The sequence below is a fragment of the Malaclemys terrapin genome, chromosome 6, assembly GCF_027887155.1.
Source record: "Malaclemys terrapin pileata isolate rMalTer1 chromosome 6, rMalTer1.hap1, whole genome shotgun sequence".
Lineage (NCBI taxonomy): Eukaryota > Metazoa > Chordata > Testudines > Emydidae > Malaclemys > Malaclemys terrapin.
The window spans coordinates 43,368,672-43,396,407 of NC_071510.1; the positions used below are offsets into that span (position 1 = coordinate 43,368,672).

General features: G+C 39.0%; 1 protein-coding gene across 5 annotated transcripts in view; it reads right to left on the minus strand.

The window, feature by feature from the left end:
- The window catches only part of FRMD3 (FERM domain containing 3), a 219,829-nt gene that overhangs the window by 41,808 nt on the left and 150,285 nt on the right, over positions 1-27,736 (minus strand). For all 5 annotated transcript variants that reach the window (XM_054032510.1, XM_054032509.1, XM_054032508.1 and 2 more), the window contains 6 exons: positions 14,533-14,620; positions 11,579-11,667; positions 8,695-8,758; positions 6,275-6,363; positions 1,806-1,880; positions 1,130-1,198 (listed from right to left, as the gene is read on the minus strand). In XM_054032510.1, the coding sequence (XP_053888485.1) occupies positions 1,130-1,198; positions 1,806-1,880; positions 6,275-6,363; positions 8,695-8,758; positions 11,579-11,667; positions 14,533-14,620 (474 nt within the window). The remainder of the gene's footprint in view (positions 1-1,129; positions 1,199-1,805; positions 1,881-6,274; positions 6,364-8,694; positions 8,759-11,578; positions 11,668-14,532; positions 14,621-27,736) is intronic.

Sequence of the window (27,736 nt, forward strand, 5' to 3'; positions counted from 1 at the left end):
ATTCAATGGCCATGTATGCCCATGTTAGGGTATACGACACAACTGCATCTTTATGAATGTTACCTTTTAGACATCGTAAAGAGCCTAACTTAGGGCAACTCTCCACACTTCACCAAGGGATAGGTGGTATTTCAGGACACAATGAAAAAAAAAAAACCCAGACAAACTCCACACACAAAAGTAACGGAAAATTAACTTTACAACAGTAGAGTGGCTGTGGCTGCAAATACACCTCTACCCCAATATAACGCGACCCGATATAACACGAATTCGGATATAATGCGGTAAAGCAGAGCTCTGGGGGGGCGGGGCTGTGCGCTCCGACAGATCAAAGCAAGTTCGATACAACGCGGTTTCACCTATAACGCGGTAAGATTATTTTGGCTCCTGAGGACAGTGTTATATCGGGGTAGAGGTGTATTAAAAAAACTAAGCAATCACTCCGGTCACTGATGCAATAGTACGTTTTTCAAGCTTTCTAAAGTCTTGTTCCTTTTCCTCCTGGCATTTCTTTCCTCTTTTCTGCTTAATCTCTAATCATGGAGTTTGTGCAAGTTTTCCATTTCCATTTGTTTTGATCAGGGTCTGATCAACTCCTGCTGGCTGTACAATGAGTGACATGTCTCAGGAAGACATCTGTCTATTTTCAAAGGTCCAACAGTATAGCTTTAGAAAAAAGCAAACCAGAGAACTTTTCCACAGATAAGATAAGAACTATTCTTCTTTCTCTTTAAACTGGTTTTTAAGTCAGTGGATAAGTTGCTACATAAATCCCTCCTCCTAAAAAATTAAAAACAGGACAATGACTGGGGCTGAAACACGAGTGGTTTTTTTTTCTGCCAGGATCATACTTCCTACCTGATATAGAGGCCAATAAACTATTTTACTGATTGATTAAAAGGAATTTCAGGTCAATACTGATTTAACTCCCTTGTCTAAGAGAAAAGTGACACAGAGACAATTGTGTTATACTAACTTAGCATCTTTCACTAGGATTGATTGTCTCAAATGGCTGCTCAGAATGATGGTCCATTAGTCCCATAGTAACCAAAGTGTAAACTCATTCAAACTTTCTGTGTAAAGCAGACTCATCTTCTTCAGTCCTTAAAGTAAAAATATCAAAACATACCTGTGCACTTCAGGAGGCTCTCTCTGGATTTTAGAACTCGCTTCAACAACCTCTTTGGCAACCTTTCCACTGTAACAAAACATGAATTAGGATATCCAAGCAACTTTTGAGGGATTTTTTAAATTTATGTCAGTATTAATATGTAGTTGTAACATGAACTATTAAAATGGCAACAAAGAAAAGCAACACATTTTTAGAAGATAGGATACCAGAGTACATTATTTTCTAATTTATCAGAAATCAATTTAGTGTTCCCACTGAAAATACTGGAGATCATTTATCTGCAGAACAGAAGAGCTGTGTCAGCATGAGTTTCACCCCGCTGTCTCACCAACGTATGTCTACCCTGATTCTAGAGGCATCTGGTGAGAGTACTTCAATCTCTATGCTATCCAAATTTTGTCTTGTCTTGAGACTGCAACAAAGGATGACAACTAGTGCCAAATATTGTGCCTTTTTTTCTTATGTGAAACACTGTTCACTAAGATCTAAATGAAACCACCAACTCAATTCATAAAAGACACTGAAGAGCAATCAGGCTTTGAATCCCTACTAACCTGCATTGGGTACCCTAGAGGTAAAGGCTCAATTTCCCATTAATAATTTTCCAAGCTCTCTCTTCCACCCTCAGAATGATTAATCTTAAAAAAACCCATAAGGACAAGAAAGTGCATACCTATATCGAAATCTACTGCCTTTAAAAAATATTTTGCTGCTGGACACCGTCTTGATCTGACTTGATTTTGCATACCTTCCAGAAAAAGAAGAGTACATGGTTGTCACATTTTCAAAAAGTGTAAAAAGCAACTTAATGTACAGAAATGAGCAAGACAAATGACAAACTGTGTTATTCTTCTACTATAGCATAATGTTCTATAATTGGCAGTTTAAAAACTTTTGTATTGGTATGTGTAATAATTTCAACATAAAATTACATGTGAAATGTAACAGAGGTATCTCACAATTTAGATTGTATGGAAAGACTGCATATCAATGAGTGATTATCTGGATAACAGAGCAAGAAAGTAAAACATGCTCCTACAGGCCCACAGAAGTTTATATATACCATAAAAAGAAGAACAGGAGTACTTGTGGCACCTTAGAGACTAACAAATTTATTAGAGCATAAGCTTTCGTGGACTACAGCCCACTTCTTCGGATGCATATGCATCCGAAGAAGTGGGCTGTAGTCCACGAAAGCTTATGCTCTAATAAATTTGTTAGTCTCTAAGGTGCCACAAGTACTCCTGTTCTTCTTTTTGCGGATACAGACTAACACGGCTGTTACTCTGAAACTTATATATACCATGTGAACCAAGCACCATAGAATCTAGCAGCCCCGGCAAGGGTTCTTACAATATCCCGTATGTGGGAGGATTAGGACAGAAATGTAGTTACCTCTACACTGCCCAGCCATGCCAGGAGGAGGACAGGAGGAAACGGATGTGGTTTAATTAGGCCACATCTTTATTCACCTAAAAATCTGGAAGAACTTGGCAATAAATGGTACAGTGCAGATCATCATAATTTGCGAAGTCATTTCCATATAATCCTCAACTGATCCCAGCCAGCCCATTGCTGGGATCCTGCCACTCTCTCCCTGTTTGAAGTGAACGGGAGCTATAAAAGGAGGGGGGAAATCGTCTCCCTGCTGTGAGACATAGTAGCCCCAAACCCCCCCCTACCACAGCTCCCTTAAGGGATGCTTTCCTTCAAATCCTTTTCCAGTCCATTTTATCTGATAATTGTATCCCCTAGATTATGCACAACTGCCATGAGTTTTATGTACTTAATTGTGACATTATAGCCTAACACCCTCCCCTCCCCCCGCACACACCGGTCCCAACAGGTCCCAGACCTGCTGTGAGGAAGACAAGTATCGTGCACTACCTCAGCCATCTGGTGGTGAGGGAAAAACTTTCCCAGCCCCCAAAGAAAAGGGCATAGTGAGTCATGAGGAAACCCAGCCCCTTTACAAATTCATGGGTGTGAATGCCAGCCTGATCCAGGACGAGAAGGCTTTTTTGGGACTGCCTGGGATATAAATATCCCGCCCTCACTCTTTCAGTCAGTAGGAAGGGCAGTCTCCTCCCCAGACCTGTCCCAACTGCTTCCTGCTCCTCGCCCCTTTCCTGATCCATGCTGGTAAACTTTCCTCCCTCCCCTTCTACTACCCCTTGTAAGGGGGAGGGCCCTTTAACGTGGCAAGAACCCTTTTTCCTCCAGCAAGCCACACAAGGACTCCCTACACGGATGCTGCACTGAGCACACTGGTATCATTGAAACAAATATGAAACAAAAGAACAGGAGTTCCTCACTCAGAAAACAGCTATATTTTCTGTGTCTTCACACACTCGATGTACGTGTAGTCTCTACCCAATCCAGTCACTTTGAATCAGCATTCAACAGCCTTTGGCTACAGTAATCAGAGGTTGGGGGAGAGAGGGGATCTGGCGCTTATGACCATCGACAAACAATATGGTTCCAGATATGCCACCTCTCTGCTATTTTGTAGTTTTGAAATGTCAAGTGGATTTCATATTTCTTCCCCAAGCTTGAAGAAACTCTTATTTATAGCTGTGTGCAAATAATCACGCAAATACTTTAATACAAGGCAGGATGAAGGCATAGGCGTGTCTAGGTCTCTAGCTCCTAGAGTCACATGAAGAGATCAGAATCTCAGCCTTCATTTTTAAAAGAGTTAAGTTCCTACTTGTTATGGTTGAACAGAAAGCTTGAAACCATGATACAAATTTAACCAAGGGAATGTCTCACCAGCAGGAATTGCATGCAAGTCTGTTTGTTTGTTTTTTAATTAAAATATTTTTTGGGTAGCAAATTGATAGTAAGTAATTTTGTGTAATCAGCCTACAGGATTTGTACTGTATGTAACATTCTGAAGTAGAACTATTCACAGAGTCCAATTTTACCTTGGGTTAGACTTTCAGCAGGGCTGCACAAATATTATGCTGTTGTATCACTTAATTGGCAAAGTCCAATTTCATAAAGAACTTATGTTCAGAAACACTGGGAATTTTTAAAAATGCCCCAATTTTGGGTGAAAAAGTTTCTCTGAATCCCAAATCTGTCTTTGCTGGTTCTATACTATTACCCTAGGCTTTGATTCACAGTTTTCTTTGGTCCCTCCAGGCTTCTCTCTGACTCTTTCCTATGAGCCCTTAGGCCTGCTTTCTTTACTGTCTATGGCCCCAATATGCTCCTCTCATCTCCCTGACTTTCAGCTCTTCTGGCTCTACTAGCTCTTTTCTGGTCTTCTCAGCTCTGTTATCAATTTTATAATGTCTTCATGAATCTTAACATTCTCCCACATTACCCATTAATGAACCAGCCAGAAAAAATCTCTCAACTTCCTCCAGCAGTAACAGGCTAAGGATGTACTTCCTTCTTTCTTGTAGCACGTTAGTAGGTTTTGAGTGTAGATGGTTTGCAATACTATGCAACCTATCTTCATTTCACTTTAACTCTGCAGACTGTTGATTTATAGCAACCACTATTTCCTAATCTGCCAGTGTACTCCCATCCATGGAGTGCTATTTCCAATCCTCACTCTACTAAATTAGTAACATACTTCCATTCCAACATACAGACGCTGAAATGAAACAGGTGAGTATACTTCCAAAATCTTGAAGAAACAACCTCACAGAGTTATATGGAAGCCACATGGAGAGTGTGGCAAGGAAAAGAGTAGATAGGGCAATGATGCCGGAGACCCACATTATGAATATTGCTACTAGGGCAGCAAAATATCAGAGAGGATATTTTATATCAGTCCACATGGGACATTCATACTTTGACAGCTGCTACGGTCTGAAAGGTGAACGGATTTGACTCCTCTCCTTTGAGTGTAGCTGGGAGAGTGAGCGTTGTACCATTCTGTTTTATATTACTAAAAATGATTGCAATCAGATCTAAATGTTTAAAAATCAAACATGCATGCACAGATTGTTTCCCCACCCAGTTTTCCAAAGTGAAGAATGTTCTTAAGTAGATCCTCTATAATAATTCCACTTCAAACATAGTTTTCAGTGGAATATAACTAAATTAATGGCTATATTGTAACAGGCCTATATTTTATGCCTTTCATTCAACATACTGTTGCATCCATGTTAAACTGAAAGAAAGAACCTGCTTCAACATAAAACAGATAATTAATACCCTTGTTAAAACACAAATTCTATCTACCCAGTCACAAGTCATTCTCCCTCCCATCAGTGTTGGATACTTTGCAAGCACCAAGAAACAGTATTTTTACAAAATAAAGTATGCCAGATGCTGTAAAGAAACTCAAAGTAGCAGGAATAAAAGAAACATGCCCAAAGGGAAATGTTAGTATACAAGGCGAAAGATCTAATTAAGTTAACTGGGGAAAGGGAAAAATGAACGAGTACCTTTGATGATTTATCTGCACGGTATCTTTTGAGGTGTAGGAGAGGGGATAGTTTCTGGACTTCTTCTTTCTCTTGCAACTGATTTACAGTCATTTACTTTTTGAACTAGATGAGTGGCAACTTTCCCAAATGCATCCAACAGCACTTCCATCTTTTTGAAGTGTATTAACCCATGCTGTGGAATTCCTAGTCACCACTTACCAGCCCTTGTGGCTTCACTGGAAAACAATGTTTATTCAAAAATGCCCAGATGAATAATACTTACGGCTTAGCACACTCCTAGCATAGATCTCAAAGCACTTAATAGAGGTGGGTAGCATTATTCTCTCCATGTTACTCATAGGAGAAACTGAGATACAGAACAGTTAAGTGCCTTGCTCAAGTTTGCAGAGGTGGTCAACAGCTGAACCAAGAGTAATACCCATGTTCCCTGACTCCCGGTCTGTCATCCTATTCACTTAGCTACACACTGCTGCTACAATCTTAGCTAATACAGGCTATTCGGAAGAACATTCTTGATCCTCCACCCTAAAAAGCACCAAATGCCTCCAACTATGATCCTCATTTGCATATTTATCCAAATATGCTTTTTTGGCATCTACATTTAATGATGAGGCAATACTGTTTATGTCTTCCATCCTGTTAATGACACACACAAAATTTCACATGGAACCATCTTCTACCCTAGTGCACATGCTTTTCTTTTACTATGATGAACTGATGTAGATTTACTTACTTATAAAAAGCCTGGTTCTCCACCCCACACTTCCAAAGATGCTTGCAGGCTGCTGGTGTAGAGGTATGAAATGACAACATAGCCTTTTTCTAAGAGTAGAAAAAAGAAATAAGAAAAAACATAAAAGTTGAATTCTTTAAGACTGTGAAATAGTCTTCCAGGTAACTGATAGAAACTCTGGCCACTAGAAACATTTAGAATCAAATTTTCCTAAGTGATACTAATCCACTCTACATTGCAACCCATTTGCACTTGATTTCCTCCCCCCACACACACCCCATCTGTGAAAATTGATTTTTCACATAACAAAGCTACTTTTGTGGGGGAGAAGGAGCTGGTCGAGTGATTTGTTAACAGAGAAATGGACTCAAGGTCATACTCATTATAGCTGTAGGTAGAGAAAGCTGAGTTTTATGCAAATGAAGCAACATCCTAATTTTCATATTTAATGAATATGCATTGCCTCAATTCCCCTGTCAAATCCTTGAATTCTTTGCGTCTCCTGCATATAAAGACAATAAATTCTCTCCCCCAAAGCCACACTTCCTCCTCAAGTTCCCCCATCCACTCTGACCTGGCTCCCCCTTGACTTTCCACTATGCTCTCCTCTCTCACTCTTGTTCTCCACATAGCCCCCCCCTTGTCCTCCTTCCCTCTCTTTGGCTATCCCCTACTCCCTGCTGACTTTCTTTCTCACTACCATGTCCATGCCTATCTTTGGCTCTCTTCATCCGCAACTTCAAAGTTCCCCCCCTCCCCCCTCGCCCCACCAGCTTTCTCATTTAAATTTCCCTATTTCCCTGGACTGACTCCCCCCATATCCCTTGCAGTGGCTCATTCTATATCCCCCACTAGTTTCTGGTTCCCCGTGTCTAGCTTTCTTTCTTCCATCCTCCCTCCCCCATCTCGACTATGGTCCTCAACATGGCCACAGCCTTGGAGACACCAATGCTCAACATCACTCTGACCTGCATTAGTCTACCATCCCAAAGGACATGGGCAGGTTAAGAGGAATGCTCTAGGCAGAGCCTCTGTGGTCAGAACACTGGAGAATGAACGAATACTAGAAGAAACTAACTATACAGACACTAGATAGTGAGCTTCTCCCGCAAGTCTGCAGTTCTCCCAAGCAGCTGCTTGGGAGTCCAGCAGAATGCACCAAACAAATCAAGAGACTTTAAAATTCAGGTCTGGGTTAAGGCCCATATAACAGGGTCAGTTGCCTCCTGAGTGCTTCTTGTGTCTGGGGTGACTCTATAGTCCCCTGCTTCAGTTTACCTTTCTGGACTCAACTCCCAAAAGGTTTCACAAGTCAAACAGCAGTAGCCTTTCTTGGGTTCTGGTTTATTAACATAAAAGTCAAAATAATTCAAACTGCCCTTAAAGTCCCAACATAATTCAAGCAACTACACCAAGACTCCTCTTAACTCGAGTCTTCCACTGATCTCTGTCTGCCTTGTCCAACTCTCTGGCTCTGAGGGTATATATATACACACAGCAGTTAAACACCCATGGCTGGCCCCAGTCAGCTGGCTCAGGCTCACAGGGCATGGGCTGTGAGGCTGTAAAATTGCTGTGTAGACATTTGCATTCAGGCTGGAGCCCGAGCTCTGGAACCCAACAAGTGGGTAGGATCCCAGAGCCTGGGCTCCAGCCCAAGACTGAGCATCTATACAGCTATCTTTAGACCCACAGCCTGAACCCCAGCGAGCTTGAGTCAGCTGACCCCGAGCCAGCCAGGGCCAGGCCACGGGTCTTTTATTCAAGTGTAGACATCAGCAGGCAAAACCCCATTGCTGCTCCCCTGGTTTCTCAGAGTCACTGCAGGAGCCTTCTGCTCACTGCAACTCTTTTGCAGTAACTCTCACAGCATCCTCTCCCTGTTTCCTGTTCCCCCCGCTTTCTAAAAACCAGTTGCCCTCTGTCAGGCCCCATAGTGAGGCTGTTAATGAGGCTCAAGTGGCCTGCCAGTTTCCTCTTAAAAATCCCAGTCCACCCTGTAACAGCCCACTTGAAAATTTAACTATAGAGGTCAGGGGTTTGACACTCCTGTGCATTACTCACGTTTTATGCTGGCGCAATTCCCACATTTAGATAATTTGACCCTTAAAACTAGACTGGATAAATACTAGGGAACAAATTGTAAGGAAAAATCCCTGCACTGCATGGTTGGATTAGATAAACCTAATAGATGTTGTCAGATCTAATCCCTTTGTCAAATTAGATACCTTTTTCTCAAAAACAATTAAAAAAAAGAGACACAAATTTATTTTTATTTTACGTGTAATCTACAATATATGAAATACAATTTGTCAAACCATCCATTAAAAAGACCCGTTTTAAAATTAAAATACATTAGTAGCTTTTTAAAATTAAATCTAAATCACCCATACTAATTTAGTATAAAAATAATATCCAACCTCTCTCTGAGCTCCAAGCACATAAAATGTCTTCCCTTCAAATTTTAATTTACAGACATCAGCCCTAAGAAGAAAAAATATTTTAAGTAAAGGAAAAAATTGCAGTGAATAAAAGTGATGTGCAAATTTAACTGATTCACAAATATAGAGCAGGCTGCCATGGAACAAAATGCTATTATCTCATCAACAGTGCACTCTTGGTAAATAGTGTAAAATCCATAGTGCTAGAGCAAACAATATACAGTACTAATTTTCTTCAGAGTAGAGAATATAGACTTGGGATGTTATGCTTTCCACATTGTTGTGAGTCTTTAAAGAGTTCATTTGGACCAGGGAGGAAAGAGAAGGAGGCTGCTGAGAAGTAGAGATAAATATGCTGAAGTATAAATATAAATTTCTCATCTTTAAAATCTTGGAACCCATTTGGTACTTAAAATGATGAATGGGTAACACATTTAGGAGCCAGGTGCTGTATAGAAAGGTCTGGAAGTTTCCAGACCGAATGCTGCAAATGCATCTCATTTCTCACCAGCAATATCCCATCTATTTGCATACCTGCTTATTTATGCATTGATGTCACTCATTGTATCTGAGCACTTACAAATAGCGCTTAATATGTCAAATTGTATGGGTCTTTATGATGCTTAATATCTCTAATACTGGGTACAATGAGATAAAACATATTTTATGGTGTGTCCTAATCAAGATTTAAACCACTAAAAGAGGACATACCAGTAGTGCAATAACCTCCTTCCCCTCCTAGTTCATGCATTTTCATTTAATTGCATGATAAATTATGAAATGAATAAAACTATTAAAATTACTGTAGCTTCTCATAAACATTTCTAAGACTTTAGCAAGCAAATGGTTGGCACTGAAGAGATTCTAGATGCAAAGAAGAATGTGATACAAAGAAAAAACTTTCTGACAGGTACTGCATTTTAATCATAAATGTACCATATCAATGGAAGGACTGATGATTACTCAGATATTTTAACTGAGGCTCTGTGATAAGGCTAATATTTTGCTTCTTTTTTCTTTTTTGACTGATCCATTTATTTGAGATGAGCATGTTTTGCCAGTACACAACGAAAGGTTTTAACACAAGGGAAGATGCCTGAAGGTTGCAGATCACCAGAGTACCATCTGTAACAGCCACATCCCAACCCCATCCGTAGTCACACCCCCAAGAATGCTTTCATTTGACTGCAGTTTAGGGAGAAATAGATAGAGGTGGCTACTCTGATTTTAGGCAAGTGGGGGATTCCAGACTGGCCAACTTTATGAGGGTTTTAGATGTTTCTGTACAGGGAAAAAACAGTCTACAAAGAAATCCCCATCTGTATGGCTGCTCTTCCCTATTCCCCCACCTCTTGGGGAATGGCAATCAATGACAGCTCCGTTCCACCCCCTTCAAAGATGATGCTCTGGGAACATTACACGTGAAGAGCCATCTAGGAGGCAGTTGCTCCTGTCATCTGTTCAGCAATTGCTCTGACTACTTGAACTGCCCACTCAGAACTTTGGAGTTAAAGTGGGGAGGATGGCTGAGGCGTCAATGAAAACTCTCCCAGTGCTCCCCCCAATACTTCCAGTATGTGTGGGGGGATGTTTTGCAATTAAATTGGCATGAAGTATTGGGTTTTGGGGTGGCATTTGGTTTGGTTTTATCTTGCAATGAAGGTGGTTATTTTGAGTGGGGTTGCTTTTATTAGCAATTAAACTGATTTGGAGGAAGGGGTTATTTTGCAATGTAGATGATTAGGGAGCTGGAATTAAATGCTAGTAATAGGATGAGACAGATGAATAAAACGTTTTGCCAGGAAACAAATGGCGAAGAATATGAAATGCTGAAGACTTTTGCATCTCTTCTTTCCTCTATGCTTCTTTCTCTTAGTCTTGGTATGCATCTACAAAATTATTCAAAATTGTGCAAATTTATGAACACTTGAAAGTTCTAGGGTTTTCTCCAAGAATGTTGGATGACAAGAGAATCCCCATCTGACCCTCTGGGGCAGCATTAATTCCCTTGCACCAGTGGAGTGATATAAAGGGAAATTAGCCTGGGCCAAAGACTTGGCTGTATGCCACACCAAATACAACTATAACTGCCAATCATTCTAATAAAAGCAGTGGCCTGTTCTAGAATTTGACCATTGACCTTCTGCATAATCCTTGCTTATCAGAGCTCTTTAAGATGAAAATAAGTGGAGTACACCATAATTTCTAAATTATTCCATCAGCTACCAAAAAACTGGAGATTTTATGAAAAAGACTGGAAATGCTGGCAAGAGAGTTTCAATCTGTCTTCACTAATGTTGTCATAGCTTCAGATGTGCCCTATAACAGTGAAATCCTTGAGATTAGAAGCAAGTTGCCTTAAGAAAGAAAACGCATAGGGACCAAATATACTCATATTTAGAATCTGAAAAGGAATGATCATTTATAAACATATACAATCCCACCTCCTCTCCCACCTGGAGTACTTTAAAAAAAATCCTATTTTTTCTTTTCATATTTGAATGAGGAATTGACAACACATTCAAGAGCCAAGCATAACGTGGTCGGAATTGTGAAAGCTTCCCTTTGCACCCTTGCCATTATACCACATTAGTGACCTCCAACATCACAGCTATTCAATCCTTGAGCATCTCTGTCAATTAGTTTGACTTGTCCAAGTTTTTCATGTAGACTAATTTCCAGTAAGAAGTAGAATGAGACCAATTTATTTTTCATAAGTAATCTAAAAATCCTTGAAAAATAAAATGTAAAAGGGCAAAGAAGTGAATCTTCAATATTCCCTGTAGCTTCCTTAAAGAAATTAGAGGAAAAACACAATTAAAATAATCTTATATAATAACCTGATTACAGTTGATACGCTTACCATTTTAACAAATGAATTCTTTTATTTCCCTGGAAAACTACAAAGCCCGTTGCTGTGAATCCTAAAAAAGTAGTGGTCCCAGTTGAATCCTTAAAATAAGAGAAAAAACACAAATTAAAGCTATTTGTTTGATTTCCCCCCCCCCCCATATGTACGTATATTGTTGATGGTATAAATTCTTAGTCCATTGCAGTCACAGATACGGTATCTGTGTTTGTCTTAGGACTAAGCCTTATTTGTAAACTAAATTTTTCTCAACATCTAAGTTCAATCCTCAGCAATAAAAAGTCTTGTTTCTTACTTACTATTTGACTGGATAAAACTGTCTTATGTTTTGTTTTTCTTCACATGTAGATTTTGGCACAATGGTAGCACTTAAAGGCTTATTCTTTTCTACAAACACATACAGAAATAGTCCCATTTGATATCAAAATGCTCACCAATATAAGCAAGAGATTCAGTTTTGCCCAAATGTGGTATTCTCATCTTATGTCCTTCAGCCTTGAAATTCATAGGAACAAGCTCTCTTATATGATTTCCAATACTTCACAGTATCATCTGTGCTGGAAATATTGCCACAAGACAGCCTTTCTTGCTGTATTTAGATATTTCCAATTTTGGTGGAAACCAGAAGTGCAAAGATTCATAGATTCTAGGACTGGAAGGGACCTCGAGAGGTCATTAAGTCCAGTCCCCTGCCCTCATGGCAGGACCAAATACTGCCTAGACCATCCCTGATAGACATTTATCTAACCTACTCTTAAATATCTCCAGAGATGGAGATTCCACAACCTCCCTAGGCAATTTATTCCAGTGTTTAACCACCCTGACAGTTAGGAACTTTTTCCTAATGTCCAACCTAAATCTCCCTTGCTGCAGTTTAAGCCCATTGCTTCTTGTTCTATCCTTAGAGACTAAGGTGAACAAGTTTTCTCCCTGCTCCTTATGACACCCTTTAAGATACCTGAAAACTGCTATCATGTCCCCTCTCAGTCTTCTCTTTTCCAAACTAAACAAACCCAATTCTTTCAGCCTTCCTTCATAGGTCATGTTCTCAAGACTTTTAATCATTCTAGTTGCTCTTCTCTGGACCCTCTCCAATTTCTCCACATCTTTCTTGAAATGCGGTGCCCAGAACTGGACACAATACTCCAGTTGAGGCCTAACCAGCACAGAGTAGAGAGGAAGAATGACTTCTTGTGTCTTGCTCACAACACACCTGTTAATACATCCCAGAATCATGTTTGCTTTTTTTGCAACAGCATCACACTGTTGACTCATATTTAGCTTGTGGTCCACTATAACCCCTAGATCCCTTTCTGCTGTACTCCTTCCTAGACAGTCTCTTCCCATTCTGTATGTGTGAAACTGATTTTTCCTTCCTAAGTGGAGCACTTTGCATTTGTGTTAAGTGGTGTTTTCTTTTAAATCAGTAAATCAAACTTTTTTGAATTCCACAAAGAAAAGGTTGGATTCAATTTTTTTGAGCAAAAGTTTAGGTCAGTTCGTGTTTTATACTAACCAGCTCTCCTATGCCTATTTCCAAATGCTCATTTGCCTGGCATAGTCTGCTTCACTATTCTATAAGCTTTATTTCAAATCATTATGCAGTCAAAAAATATCAGGGTTTTTTTTACCTTCCTGTGGAAGGTAAAAGCAAAAACACAGAGGGACACAGTTTTAAATGTAAGTACCCTATTCTGATTACTATTAAAAAGTCTACAATAACTATACAATGGCATCTGAAATAATGCAGTATGGTTCTCATCCAAAACTCACAGAAGTAAAGGGAAGTCTTTTCATTGACTTCAGCAGGCTTTGGATCAGGCCCCATATCTAATTTAGAAAAGAAATACCTGCAATAATGCAGATATAGCTTTGGATAAGGGTTGACTATTTAATGGTGAGCATGGTAAACTGCTACATGTGTGCATGGGATCTATAGGTCACTTAGTTTGCCCCATAAAACCATGTTAGAATGCAGTATTGTTGAAATATTCAAAGCAACAATTAGAGCATCGTAAAAACTGGCAACTTTAAAAGCAAAATTATAAAGGCAAATCACCATCACTCAAAAATGCAGATGTATGGTGGCTTCATTTGTACACGAGACAACTAGTAGTTCTAACCAAAGACACCTTTGTAAAAGAATCACAGAATAGTAAAGTAGTGGACTGTGAAGTTGAATACATAAGTACATGTCCAATTCACCATTTTGTATATGCAATTTCCTGTTTGTGTTATGGTTTGTATATTTTGCAGCTGCAACTGAAACGCTTGTGTTTGAAATGTTAGCCTAGAAGTCCTAGCAATTGGTTGTGGCTTCAGGATAATAGTAACACATTGTTACTGAAATTATTGGAAAATGTGAAGTATTTCCCATCTAGAATATTTGTTTAACTCTAATATACTGTTTCTCAGGAATTACATGCACTATATAAGATTGAAACTTAGTAAACCCCTCCATAAGATTACATTAAGGGAGAGTTTTGAATGGCAAAGAAAAGATCAGTTATCAAAACTTTTCCCACAGTACACTTAGCAAAATATACTCTATCTAGTATGTTTACTTAGGCTATCATTTTCTGTTGACTAGAAACAGTTATGAGCAATAACTGTTGTAAGAGGACAGCACTGCACTACAAGCTGTTCACACAGTTGGGATGGAATTACAATACTTGTGACCTGCCAGGAACCCCCCCCCCCCAAAATCTCCTCATACTGACACAGCCTGCTAGAGTGTCATACTTTGAAATACTGCCTATGCTAGGCAGTACTTCTGGGACTGACACACAGGTGTTTGTCAATCAACATTTTACAAAGCTGCAACATCTCTCTAACTTTCTGGGGAGGCTCTTTTAGAAATGTTTTAGGACACATGGCTGGATAAAAATGGGACTAATTCATTATTAACCTGTAAGAAGATAATTTATTTAAAAAAACTGATCTATTACCTTGCAAGGATGGGGATCAACACCATAGGTTTCCAAAGAATGTGCTTTCAGTAGTAAATTAAATTCAGCAACAGCTGGGCTCTGTCCACTGAAATTACACAAGGCAAATGTAGCAGTTTAACAAAAACACAAGATAAAAGGTATACTTTGGTTCAGTTCAGTAGGCCATAGTCATCAAAACCAGACAAAGAAAGAAAAGACCTACTAACACGTACACAATTTAAACCATATAACATTTACAAAGAGGGAACTAGGAGATCTTTCATGTGATTTCTGCTGGTGCTCTGCCCTAATGCCTAATCTTTTCAGATTAAGTTTTGATGCTTTTTGCATACCACCAGGACTCCAGTGATCGGTGCAGTTAATCAGGGTTATCAAGTATCCATCAAATATTTGTTATCTTCTCGTGTACGCACAAGTTGAGTCTTATAATGAAATAAACCTCAGCATCTGTTTTTTCCACACACAACGTCCCAAACTAATTTAAAAGGATTGTCCAGATTAAGATACATTCCTTCCAGCTCAAGGTATTGACAAGGCAATCATATTACACAGACTACTGAGACACATGCCTAATTATAGCAGAGCCTGCTACCACCACTGTAGTTTAAAATCTGTCAGCATTTCCATTATATGCCCTTATTTTAGGGGGAGGTCCATAATCAACCACAAATATTCCCTAAAGCCTAAAACATGGAATGCAAAGTCTCAACCCTGAAGCAAGTGTTACTGGTTTTAACTCCTTCATTGCCAGCTTCCATTATAAATCATTGCAAGATTATTTTTTTAAGATGCTGTGGAATGCCAATACTTTCAAATAGATATATTGGTGATTTGAGAGACAAAGCTCTTTGTGGTATCCTAATATCTAGTTTGTTTTGACCACAGCTGCCCATTGAAGCAAGGACTTCATTGAGCTGCCCATAATGATGGCCAGGTCCCTTTCCTGAAGTGATACAATCAGTTTAGTACCCTGTAAGGCATCAGAGTAGTTCAAATGTTTTCCTCCAATATGAATGATTTTGCATTTACAAAACATTGAACTACATCTGCCATTGTGCTGCCTGCAGTGTTATCCTAGCTTTCTTAAGTCCTCTCTGGCATTCCTCAGTCTCCCTGGGGGTGATTAACCTAAACACCTTTGTCATCTGCAAATTTGGCTATGTCACAGCTCACCCCTCATTTCAAATCATTAGTAAATATATTAATCAACATCAGACCTAGTACACAACCTTGCGGCATCCTGCTGTTATTCTCTTGCCATAATGAAAATTCACATTCGTTTCTCTGCTTTAACTTCAGTCTCTGCCAGTGTTTTATTCAGGAAAGTCTAAGTAAGTTATGTTGATAGTTCTCTTCTAAAAGGCCATAGATGAGAGATCCAGGAACATTTGAGACCATAATGCAGTTGAAATCTTGAACAGGTTTGAGACCCTGCCAGAGTCTCACTGATACTCAATCCTTGTAGATAAACTTCAGATCTCAAATAATACATGACGCTATGATCTTTATTGATCCCCAAAAGAGAACCGAGAATCCCTGAATCTCCATTAATATCTTCACCACTACTGAACAGCATCACAAGGCTCATTTGGAGGTAATATAATCACATATCATAAACTAAATTGCACTCATAATAAAGCAATACATACTAACCACAAAGCTTTTATGGAAGCTAAAGCTATTGCACTCAAGGAAATTTATGCTAGGAACAATGTTGTCTCCTTAAACAAACACTTGTGTGACCTCACTGATGAGAGAAGTTAGTCACTTGGCACTGTCTACTCCAGTTCTGGTGAGCTAACCGATACAGAAGCAGAGTGCATGGCAGGCTGGAGCGAACATTTCAATCAGCTACTAAACACATGCCAATATTCTTTGGAGCCTGATATTAAGGCCACTGCTGAAATGACCTGTTCTGCATAAAATGAACCTGGGGAATTCTCTATCGACAAAATACACAGAGATATCAGTAACGCCATGGGAAATAAGGTGGCAGGAATCTGTGGAATTCCTGCAGAACCATTAAAAAGCGCCAAACCAACTATTATTTGCAGTTGCAGGCACTGACAATATCATCTGGAGAACAGAGTCAGTCCCATCCAACTGGCAAAAAGGCACTATTTTACTGCTTTGGAAATGTAAAGGCCACAAACAAGACTGTTGTGACTACTGCAGCATTACTCTTCTATCCATCCCAAGGAAAGTTTGTTTCTGTCTTATTGGCCTGACCCTTGGATATCTTCAGAAAAAGAAGACCATAACAAGTTGGCTTCATCCCCAGCCATTCCACAACAGAGCAAATCTTCACAGTGTGCCAGCTTATTGAGAAGGCATGAAAATTCAAGCATCCAATTCACATTGCATTTGTTATTTCAAGACCGCTTTTCATTATTAACATGGAATTGCTTTGACTGATCTTGAAACTCACAGGCTTCTTTGACAAACTCTGTAGAATGTTCCATCTGTTATATGACGACTCCTCAAGCTGCATTCTTGAAAATGGGAAAATAACTGCCTTCTTCCGAATTACATCAGGTGTTCGACAAGGATGCATTGCATCCCCAGAACTCTTCAATGTGGTCAAAGACTACGTACTTGACCAGACACTAAGTAAATGTATTTTAGGCATACCCTTTGATAAGAACCTTACCAACACTGATTTTCCCACTGGCATAGTGCTAGTTGTTGAACTAGTGGATTAGCTGGCTGTGGCATTTAAAGCCCTGGAAAGCTCGGTGGAGAGCTCAGACTGAAAATTAATTGGAGGAAAACCAAAAGTCTTCCAGTTCGTGATTTTGAACATGCTATGGGCTCTAGCATCTTCGTGGGCAACCATCTAGTCAAGATTGTCAGTGATTTAATCTACCTCATCTCTATTGTCAATAACATGGTCAGCAACAAGAAAGCACTTGAAGCTCACACTACAAAATTATCATAAGTAACAGGGTACCTCATCAAGAGCATCTTTCACAAATCAAAAACCTTGATAAGCAGAGAGATGAAGCTAAGGATATATAATGCTTTGATGGTCAATATGTGATGTGTGGCTGATCACTATCAAGACTATAAAGAGGTTGGACACCACTCAGATGAAGTATCTACAAATGATCAAAACATCAAACAGTATGAATTCAAGTTGAATGAAGAGAGCTTCTTCCTAACTAGACAGATCATGCTCTCTCTCAAATGGATGCCCAACACTCTCTAAAGTGGTATGGTCATCTATTCTGCCTGAGCTTCCCTGTGAGAAGTATCTTTGACTTTGACCCAATGAAAGCGGGATGGAAAAGACCCCCCAGAAGTCCTAAAACATGATGGCTGGATGGCATCAACAGACACATATTCCTCATAGCTATCCTACTGCGTAACATGGCAAAAATGGCTCAGGACAGATCATCATGGAGGTACATAACATGTTTGATGACCTCTGTGCTGTCCAAGCAATGGCATGAGAATGAACTAAACCTAAACTTAATAACATGGTTTTATGGGGCAAACTAAGTGACCTATAGATCCCACGCACACATGTAGCAGTTTACCATGCTCACCATTAAATAGTCAACCCTTATCCAAAGCTATATCTGCATTATTGCAGGTATTTCTTTTCTAAATTTAGATATGGGGCCTGATCCAAAGCCCGCTGAAGTCAATGAAAAGACTTCCCTTTACTTCAGTGAGTTTTGGATGAGAACCATACTATACTAGCGAATTAGATGAGGGGTGTGTAAATAGAAACTCAGAACCCTTAGATGGGACAAAATATTTGCGGTCCAATCTCTTACTAGTGGGTGTTATTGTAGCTGGGGTCTGCCAAATAGCTTTAGCAAGTTCCATAATGGCCCCATTAATTGGTAGGGCTATTTTGGAGAAGATCGTAGTTTGCAGGATATCGGTGAGTTCATGGTGTGTTTCAGATACCTCCTTCAGGGTAATCTTGAGCTCTTCTGCTACTCTCTGAGACAACTCTTGAAAGTGAGAGAGCTCATCAGTAGCGGGACGTGGTGGGGGCACCGTGGCATCTTGTGGTGTTATCACTATAGAAGAGGTGTGCGGGGCAGTGTCCTCTGTAGGGGTGGCTGCCACTTCGAGTCTTATCTGGGTTTCAATGTAAGCAGGCAATGGGGAGGGTCTGACAACTTTCCTCCGGGCAGCCCGCGGAAGACCTGAGTTCAAAGGCGTTCAAAGAAGGCAGACTAAAGAAGAAATGTTATTGGACAAATGACCGCCTCCTTTAAAATTGGACAAGACAAAGCCCCTAGTCTGAGGTTCACCTGCTGAAGGGAACTGCTCACAACTTCTTGACAGGAAAAATCTCTCACTTCAAATAGACTCATCTGCCTATGTATTGAGACCAACACAGCTACCACAACACTGCAAACAATCATCTGCCTATGTCAATCAGGATTGAAATGGAAGCCCATTAATCCAGACTGATGCTTATGTTTTGTGTTTTTTTTTTAAACATTCCATAGATTTACAATAGTCATTTAAATACATGTTGAAGATATTGAGGCTTTTACTGACCTCTGAAAAGTGCAAAGTGAATTGTGGTTGATGTTTGTTCCCCCAAATGCAGTTTATACTAGAATGGGCATGTTAAGTACAATGATCGTAAGAATGTAAATTCATTCTCTATCAGACATTTCTGATAACTGTCTGGTATTACTATGGCAACACAGGCTGGGCAGTAGCTATACAGCTTGGATACCTCTAATGACAACAATAGAAAGAATTTTCAGTGTTAAAGGGAAAGATCTTTACACTGATCTAGTTCTTTTCATCCCCAATGATACAAACATGCTTTACAAACAAAATGATACACAGACTAAATACAAAGATCACGTCATTCACCACTGAAATCCAGCCATCTCTAAATATGAGCCACTTGTTTCAACAGCTTTCTGATTTAACAAAACAACAAAATAAACCACTATCAAAATAGCCGTTTTTATAAGATATGCCAACGTTAAGCATAGAAATGTCTGGGACTATTGGAGTTAGGGGTATCTGCCCTGCAAAATCAGGATGAGTGTACACAATAATATTTAGTAGTAAAGTAACAGCCAGTTGAAATTACAGGAATAAGTCAGACAGGCAGAATGAAATTTTGGTAATTAATACATTTTATTAGATAAATTATGAAAACAATCAAAAGCTATATGAATATATTTAAACTGACTGTACTGAAATGTTTTCCATATTAAGATGGTCCTTCTAATACCTCAAAGTCATTCTTCTTCTTAAAAGAAAGATACCCCACAATCATCACTGATTTCTTTTATTTGGCCTCAACCAGATTGAAAAAAATTTAACTGTAATAAATCATCTTAAAAGGTACAACTTTGCATATTAGTCTAAACAGAGGTGCAATATATTCAAAAGTTTATCTTAATAGTTATTACCTACTTTCCCTAAACAATAACCAGAAAATAAAACTAAAACTAAAAGGTGAACCAATTATTTGCTTTTTCTATAAAATGAAATGGCCTATTCAATCTACATCCTCAAAATCTAAAAGGTCAGGTGTAGAAGCTAGTACAGTAGCTGAGAACTGAATTAAATTTACAGCCTTTTCAAGCATTTGCTTCTGATGTCTTTAAGGGAGATTTTGTCTTCTTCTCTACCAAATGCAGCTCTACCTTTGGCTGGTAGATTAAGTTATCAAAGAGAAAACTGGAGAAAAGCAAATGCTCTTCAACTAGCATTGAACTGGGTCTCTGGAGAGGTATACATTTCCTTAAGAATTTCAGTTCCCATCAGAACCATCTCTCAAAGACCATTAAGATATAATTGGAGCATTGGAAAAACAGAATGCTTCCCAGTAGTCTCACTACCTCACTGCAAATTCTCTCGCCTCTAAAACATACAATGGCACAATTATGTTAATTATTTCTTCTCTATAAGTCATCAAGCAGTTATTGATCAGTGTTAAAGAAAAAGCCTCAAAACATTTGTGTGAAAACTTACATTCAGCACAGACAGTTATTTAAGTCTTTTTTTTCTAGGGAGATATTTTAGTATCATTTGAAAAAGAATGTCTTTGCTTGAGACTGCAATTTACTAATAGAAAGGAATCATTTCCAGCCTTTCCACTTGCTGCACCAAAAATGTTTGCTGTCGTGTTAAGATGAATTATCCTCCTGCAAAACCCTCCTTAAAACTCTCCTCTGCCATAATGGAAAAAACTTAACAGCTAGGTTGCTGGCATGCTGATACTTCTGCTATCATGCTGACCAACAGTGTCTCATTGTTTCCTTGTATTTCCCCATCTGTATCCATCTGATGTCTCTTGTCTTACACTTAGTCTGTAAGCTTTTGGGGGCAGGAGCGGTCATTTTGTTCTGTGTTTATATAGCACCTAGCATTATGGTCCATGAGTAGATGCTATGGTAATATAACAACAACAAACAACAAGATATTTATTTTTCATGTGAGAAATATAAAAACAGAGATAATTAATCAACATCTGGTGTAACAGAGAGCCTTCATTTTCATTTGTTGACATTCATGTTAGTGTACTTTCCAGTCAAACTAGCAAAAAATATGCCAGACCCCTTCAGTCTTGAAAAGGAAATTTGAGTATCACAACTCCAGCAGTCTCAGTTCTTCTCATATGTCTCATCTCAGGGAATCCTGGCTGTCAACTAGCGGTCAACAGCTATTGGACTATCAAAATGGTAAATCCTCCATTAGAAAGTCATATGATACACTGTATGGTTTACAAGGAATTTGTGTCTTTGAACAGAAAGCAATCATTTTGATTCCAGTAAAAACATTTGTGATGCTCAGCATTATTGTTCTGTCCTTTAAAGTGAATGCAGATATTGTATCAGCAATAGGGAAAACATTTGGAAGAGGCATATTTTCTTTCCTCTGTAAAAGGAGTTGCATAAAGTCAAACAGTAAGAGCTGCATCTCTAGTTGGACCATTAACTACTAAGGCCTTAGTAGCCCAAGGAAGCAGAGTCAGTTATGTAACAGAAAACATACAGTCTGGTTAAGGGACTACAGAAGGAACTACAGTAATAGAGGAAAAAAAGGGAATTAACTGTTGAGTAGGGCTGTTGATAATCGCATGAGTTAACTGCGACTAAACAAAAAAATTAATCGTGATTAATCACACTGTTAAACAGTAAAATACCAATTGAAATTCATTAAAATTTGTGGACGTTTTTCTACTTTTTCAAATATATTATTTTAATTACAACACAGAATACAAAGTGAACAGTGCTCACTTTATATTATCATTTTTATTACAAATATTTGCATTGTAAAATGATAAATAAAAAATAGTATTTTTCAATTCAGCTCATACAAATACTGTAGTGCAATCTCTATTATGAAAGTGCAACTTACAAATGTAGATATTTTTTGTTACATAACTGCACTCAAAAACAATATAAAACTTTAGAGCCTACAAGTCCACTCAGTCCTATTTCTTGTTCAGCCAATTGCTAAGACAAACAAGTTTGTTTACATTTATGGGAGATAATGCTGCTCGCTTCTTATTTACGATGTCTTTCAGTGAGAACAGGCAGTTGCATGGCACTTTTGTAGTCGGCACTGCAAAGTATTTACATGCCGACTGTGTTCCCTGTAAGCTGTGCGCTTGGGTGGCCACCCAGGAGAGATTCAAGCAGAGCGTGCACATCAGGTGTCCCTCCCCCCGCTGCTTTGCAGCCACGTTACTCTGTCTTGCAGCTACAAAGCAGGGGGGGAGGGTGAGGGGAGGGTGCTGATGTCAGTGTGTTTCTCTCCCCCTGCACCCCATCTCCGCAGAGCAGGGAAGAGGGGACACAGCCTGGTTCAGAAGGACTCAGAACTGCTGCTGCAGTCTGAGGTCTGAATGGTGAGAGATGGAGTGCCTTTCTTAAAGAGACAGCACACTGCTTCGAGATTTCCCCAGCAACCAGCTCACACAGTCTGTCTGTCTCTCCCCCCTCCCCGTGTACCCCATCTCCGCAGAGCAGGGGAGGGGAGACAACAGGGCTCAGGACAGAGCAGGAGAGCTTTCAGTGAGTGCCTTAAAGAGACAACACACAGCATCTCAGAAACTTCCCCAGCAGCCAGAACACACAGTGTCTCTGTCACATACACAGTCCCTTTCACGCTCACTTCCCAACACATACTTGTATCACTTGTATACTTTCTTGGTACTTCCTAAAATGCACATATATTCTCTTTAATGTTATTCTTTCAAAGTGTGTTATTTTCATGTTTTGATTGGTCTATGCATTTCATAATTTGTATTTCTCTTACACTTAAATTTAATTCTTTGAGTAGTGAGTTCTAAAATGCCTAACCTGTTCTGGCTGGAGAAATTATCCCTACAGTAACTTTTTAAATATATATATCTAGGATTTTTGTTTCTACTGGTGGCGCACATCCACACTTACCTCGGTGCATATAAAATTTATTCCACACATGGATGAAAAATATTGTAGGGAACATTGCATGCCAGATATGCTAAACATTCATATGCCCCTTCATGCTTCAGCCACCATACCAGAGGAAATGCTTCTATGCTGCTGGTGCTCATTAAAAAAATAATGCATTAATTAAATTTGTGACTGAACTTCTCGGAAGGAGAATTATAGGTCTCCTGCTCTGTTTTACCTGCATTCTGCCATACTTCATGCCATCCTATACTTCATGTTATATCAGTCTTGGATGGTGACCCAGCACATGTTGTTCGTTTTAAGAACACTTTCACTGCAGATTTCACAAAATGCAAAGATGATATCAATGTGAGATTTCTAAAGATCGCTACAACACTTGACCCAAGGTTTAAAAATCTGAAGTGCCTTCCAAAATCTGAGAGGGATGAGGTGAGGAGAATGTTTTCAGAAGTCTTAAAAAAGCAACACGCTGATGCGGAAACTACAGAACCGGAAACACCAAAAAAGAAAATCAACCTTCTGCTGGTGGCATCTGACTCAGATGATGAAAATGAACATGCGTCAGTACACACTGCTTTGGATAGTTATCGAGCAGAACCATGGTGGTCGAAGCATGAAGGGACATACGAACCTTTACCGCATCTGGCACGTAAATATCTTGCGACACCAGCTACAACAGTGCCATGCAACGCCTGTTTTCACTTTCAGGTGACATTGTAAACAAGAAGAGGGCAACATTATCTCTTGCAAACTTGTTTGTTTGAGCAATTGGCTGAACAAGCAGGACTGAGTGAACTTGCAGGCTCTAAAATTTTACATTGTTTTATTTTTGAATGCAGTTATTTTTTGTATATAATTCTACATTTGTAAATTCAACTTTCCTGATGAAGAGATTATACTACAGTACTTGTATTAGGTGAATTGAAAAATAATATTTATTTTGTTTTTTACAGTGCAAATATTTGTAATAAAAATAAATATAAAGTGAGTGTTATACACTGTGTATTCTGTGTTGTAATTGAAATCAATACATTTGAAAATGTAGAAAACATCCAAAATATTTAAGTAATTGGTATTCTTATTAACAGCACGATTAATCGCGATTAATTTTTTTAAAATCATGATTCATTTTTTTTAATCACTTGACAGCCTTAATTAAAAGGTTACCAGAATTTTTTAACATGGGCAGAACCAATGTCCTTTTCCCTACTAGCCTTATTCCCTCAAGTGGCTGGGCCAGTTTGGCTGAAGTTCTCCAAAATAAATGCAGTCTTAGGCAGACACTCAGCATGGAAAATTTGAGCCCAAATGGTTAAAGTCTGGCACAAATATAAGATTCTGTTTTCAGTTGCTTTAACAAGAACTGTTAAGCAACAGTGCTACAAGGCCTGCCTATGAAATATAGATATATATTAACTAAGGGCTTTTCTACACTGGCAATTTACAGCACTGCAAATTTCTCGCTCAGGGGTGTGAAAAAACACCCCCCTGAGCACAGCAAGTTTCAGTGCTGTAAAGTGGCAGTGTAAACAGTGCCCCAGCACTGGGAGCCGCACTCCCAGCGCTGGTAGCTATGCCCCTCGTGGAGGTGGGTTTTTTAGAGCACTGGGAGAGCTCTCTCCCAGCGCTGCGCCTCGAACACACAAGGCATGTTAAAGCGCTGCCACAGCTGTTTCTCCCTTATAACATCTGGCATATTGTACTGTGTTAAATGCCAGGGCTGCTTGTTGAAGGCAATATTGGAATTATAAACAATGTTGATATTTGTACATAAAAATAATGAAAGTAATAAAAATAATTATTAAATGACACTTGGATATGTCTCATAATACACAATTTGTGAACTTTGACTGTTATCCACATACCATATCTGAGCTGAGAGAAATGGCTTGATCTTGCAAACCTCATGAGTAGTCTTGCTTCATGCATAAGCAATGCCTGCTTACTTGAGTAAGGATTTGCAGAATCAAGTCCTTAGGATGTAAACTTGGAGACAATTTTATCACATTGTACAAGAACAGCATTTGATAAAAAAAATAATCTTTCCATGGTTATTTTTATTCCATTTCAGCAGCATATATAATAGGACTTTACACAGGTACATTAAATTACTCAATTGTGTTTAACAAAAAATAATCCTCTGTTGAAAACAGAGCACTGCAATTATGATTCATTAAAATATTGTTAGATTTATAAACATGATACTATTTCTCCTTTCCGGCCCTGATTCAAGAAGATATCCTTATTCAAGACAGCACTTAAACATGTACTCAAAGTTAAGCATTTCCTTACATGCTGTACTGAACAGGGCATGGACTTAAGCACATTTAAGTGCTTTCCTGAATCAGAAATGGCTATATGCATTTATTGGCACTGCTCCTCCTGCTATATTCCCTCCCTCTGCAGTGCAGCCAGCCCCACAAGTTGTCCTTTTGCTTTATTGGTTTATCAGTCATAAGTTGCTCCTAAGGGCAGAGACCTCATCTTCCAATTGTCAATTTGTATATTTCTACTACTGGAAAAGGTGTGTATCTCTATGATGCTATATCAATAATAAATAGCTGGAGCTGAGCTCTGGTAAAGTTTGATTGCAGTGATTCCAAACCCTAATGGTATAGCAATTTTAATTACAAAAAGCTATGTTAATTGCAAAAAGTTATGTTACAGCTAGGTTTTAGTTGCACAAAAATAGGCAATAATTTCTTAGTTGAGTTTCTCTTTGCAATCTTAAATCTGCCCCTTTTGTGAATATGTGATTAAAAGATCCTACTGTAATATATCATGTACAATCTGCAAAATTTTACTCACACACTGGGGTGAGGGTTTTTTGTTGTTTTTTTTAATTGTTACTGGTATAAAAATATTATTCATGTTGTCACTTATCAATCATCATTGTAAAGGGCACCGTGAAGGCAAAAAAAAGCTCTGGAGAGGGAGAAGCCAGAAATCCAAAAGGCTTTGAAACAAAAAGCAAGTGGGGGAGGTTTATCTTTTTAAAACTAAGTGCAATGTTAGCCTGACATTAATGGTAGGAGCTCCAGTTTTAAGAGGGACAGAAAGATGTTTTTTCTATGCAAAATGTTCATCCTCTTCAGATTCTTTTTCAAGCAACAGCAAATTATACTCTGGCGCATTCATGTCCCGAGGCTCACCAAGCCTGGTTGGTACAAGTCCAGGAGGATCAGAAGTCACATTTATCAGTATCTCTGCTCCCCATCACTCTGCCAGTCCGGGCAAAATTTAGAGTTAGGGCTCAATCCTCCAAGAAGCTGAGCACTGTCAATTCCCATATACTTCAGCGGGAGTTGAGGATACTTAAAACCTTGCATGGGTGCTCAGAATCCTACAGGATCAAACCCTAAGAGGTAGTCCTGAGTCCTTTAAGTCACAAGGCTCCTAAAGGGTCATCCTGTTTGCTTCTCCTCAGCCATGTAAGGTGCATGCTCAGAAATATGACAGGGCTCCATATTCAAGTCAGACAGCTGGAGATCAAACAACTTTGATTTATTTAAAGAACTATTTGCTATGTCCCGCTAATGCCTAATACATCTTAAATCTAGCAACATCTACTTTGCTTCTAGCATCCAGTTACAAAAACTGCTCCTTCTCATAGGTATGCTGGATTTCTAAAGAGCCTTTATTTGTGATGACATGAAAACCAGGATATCTGTTATGAGGTCTGGCCTTCATTTAGCCTCTGGTAAGGTTTGATTCGATTGTTACAGTACCCCTCCCCTACTTTACTGAGGTGGACAACCATTAATTAAAATTCACAAAACAATTAATCACAGCTCTATAAAGCTGTTGTGTCTCTGCCTGTCACAACCTCTGTATCAGATTCAATTTGTGCAGTCAGGTTCAAAGAATGGTCACATGAAAGGTCACAATTTGATAAAAACCTAACAATGTTTTCACTACCACATAAAGAGAGAGAGAGAGAGAGAAGCAGCACATCGTACATCTGTTCTAATTAATTAGAACAAACCTTCTCATTGAGTCACTAAGTCGTTTGTAGCTGTCACTGTGCACTATCAGCTACTTCCCAGGCATTTCCTTCATTGTTTTCATATTACCATCAGGAGACAAATACTTCCGTCATGCACTGGGATAGAAGAAAAAAGATGTGCCCAGTTAATGGGCCATGAGAATAATGATATGGGATTCAGTGAGGAAGCAGATTATTCCAAGCTACAGGGGCCTGAATGATGGAACAACATTCTGCAAAAGTGAGAAATCTTGATTTGTATTAACTCACTTAGACTTGCATTAAAAATACAGAGGCTGATTCACTTTCACCAGTGGAAATCAAGAATGCTCCTCTGAAGTCAGTAGAACAACACAGATTAAAATCAGTGAGAACAGAATCAGGCCCAAAGGCGTGCCCTTTACATCAACAAATACATCACTCAAATGCCTTTAATACATCACTCAAATGCCTTGGTAACCTATTCTCAGATTTTTTTAAAGCACTGGCTGATCGACAAACTCCTGATTCACTGGTTATCTGCCTATTATTCTTATCGGAGGAAAAATCAGGAATCTGAATTTTATAGCACCTCTCAAGTGAAAGACATGCTAATAAAATACATCAACAATATATAAAAACTGATAAGATTAATGCTTTTTCTGATTATTTGTCATAGTATACAAGTTTTCGTTCTGCCATTACTGAGAATGTGATGACATCACAAAAACAGAATGTTGCACTTTCCCAATTACAATCAACTTTCAACATATTCTTGATGTCCACTACACTAGGGTTACCATACGTCCGGTTTTTCCCGGACATGTCCGGCTTTTCG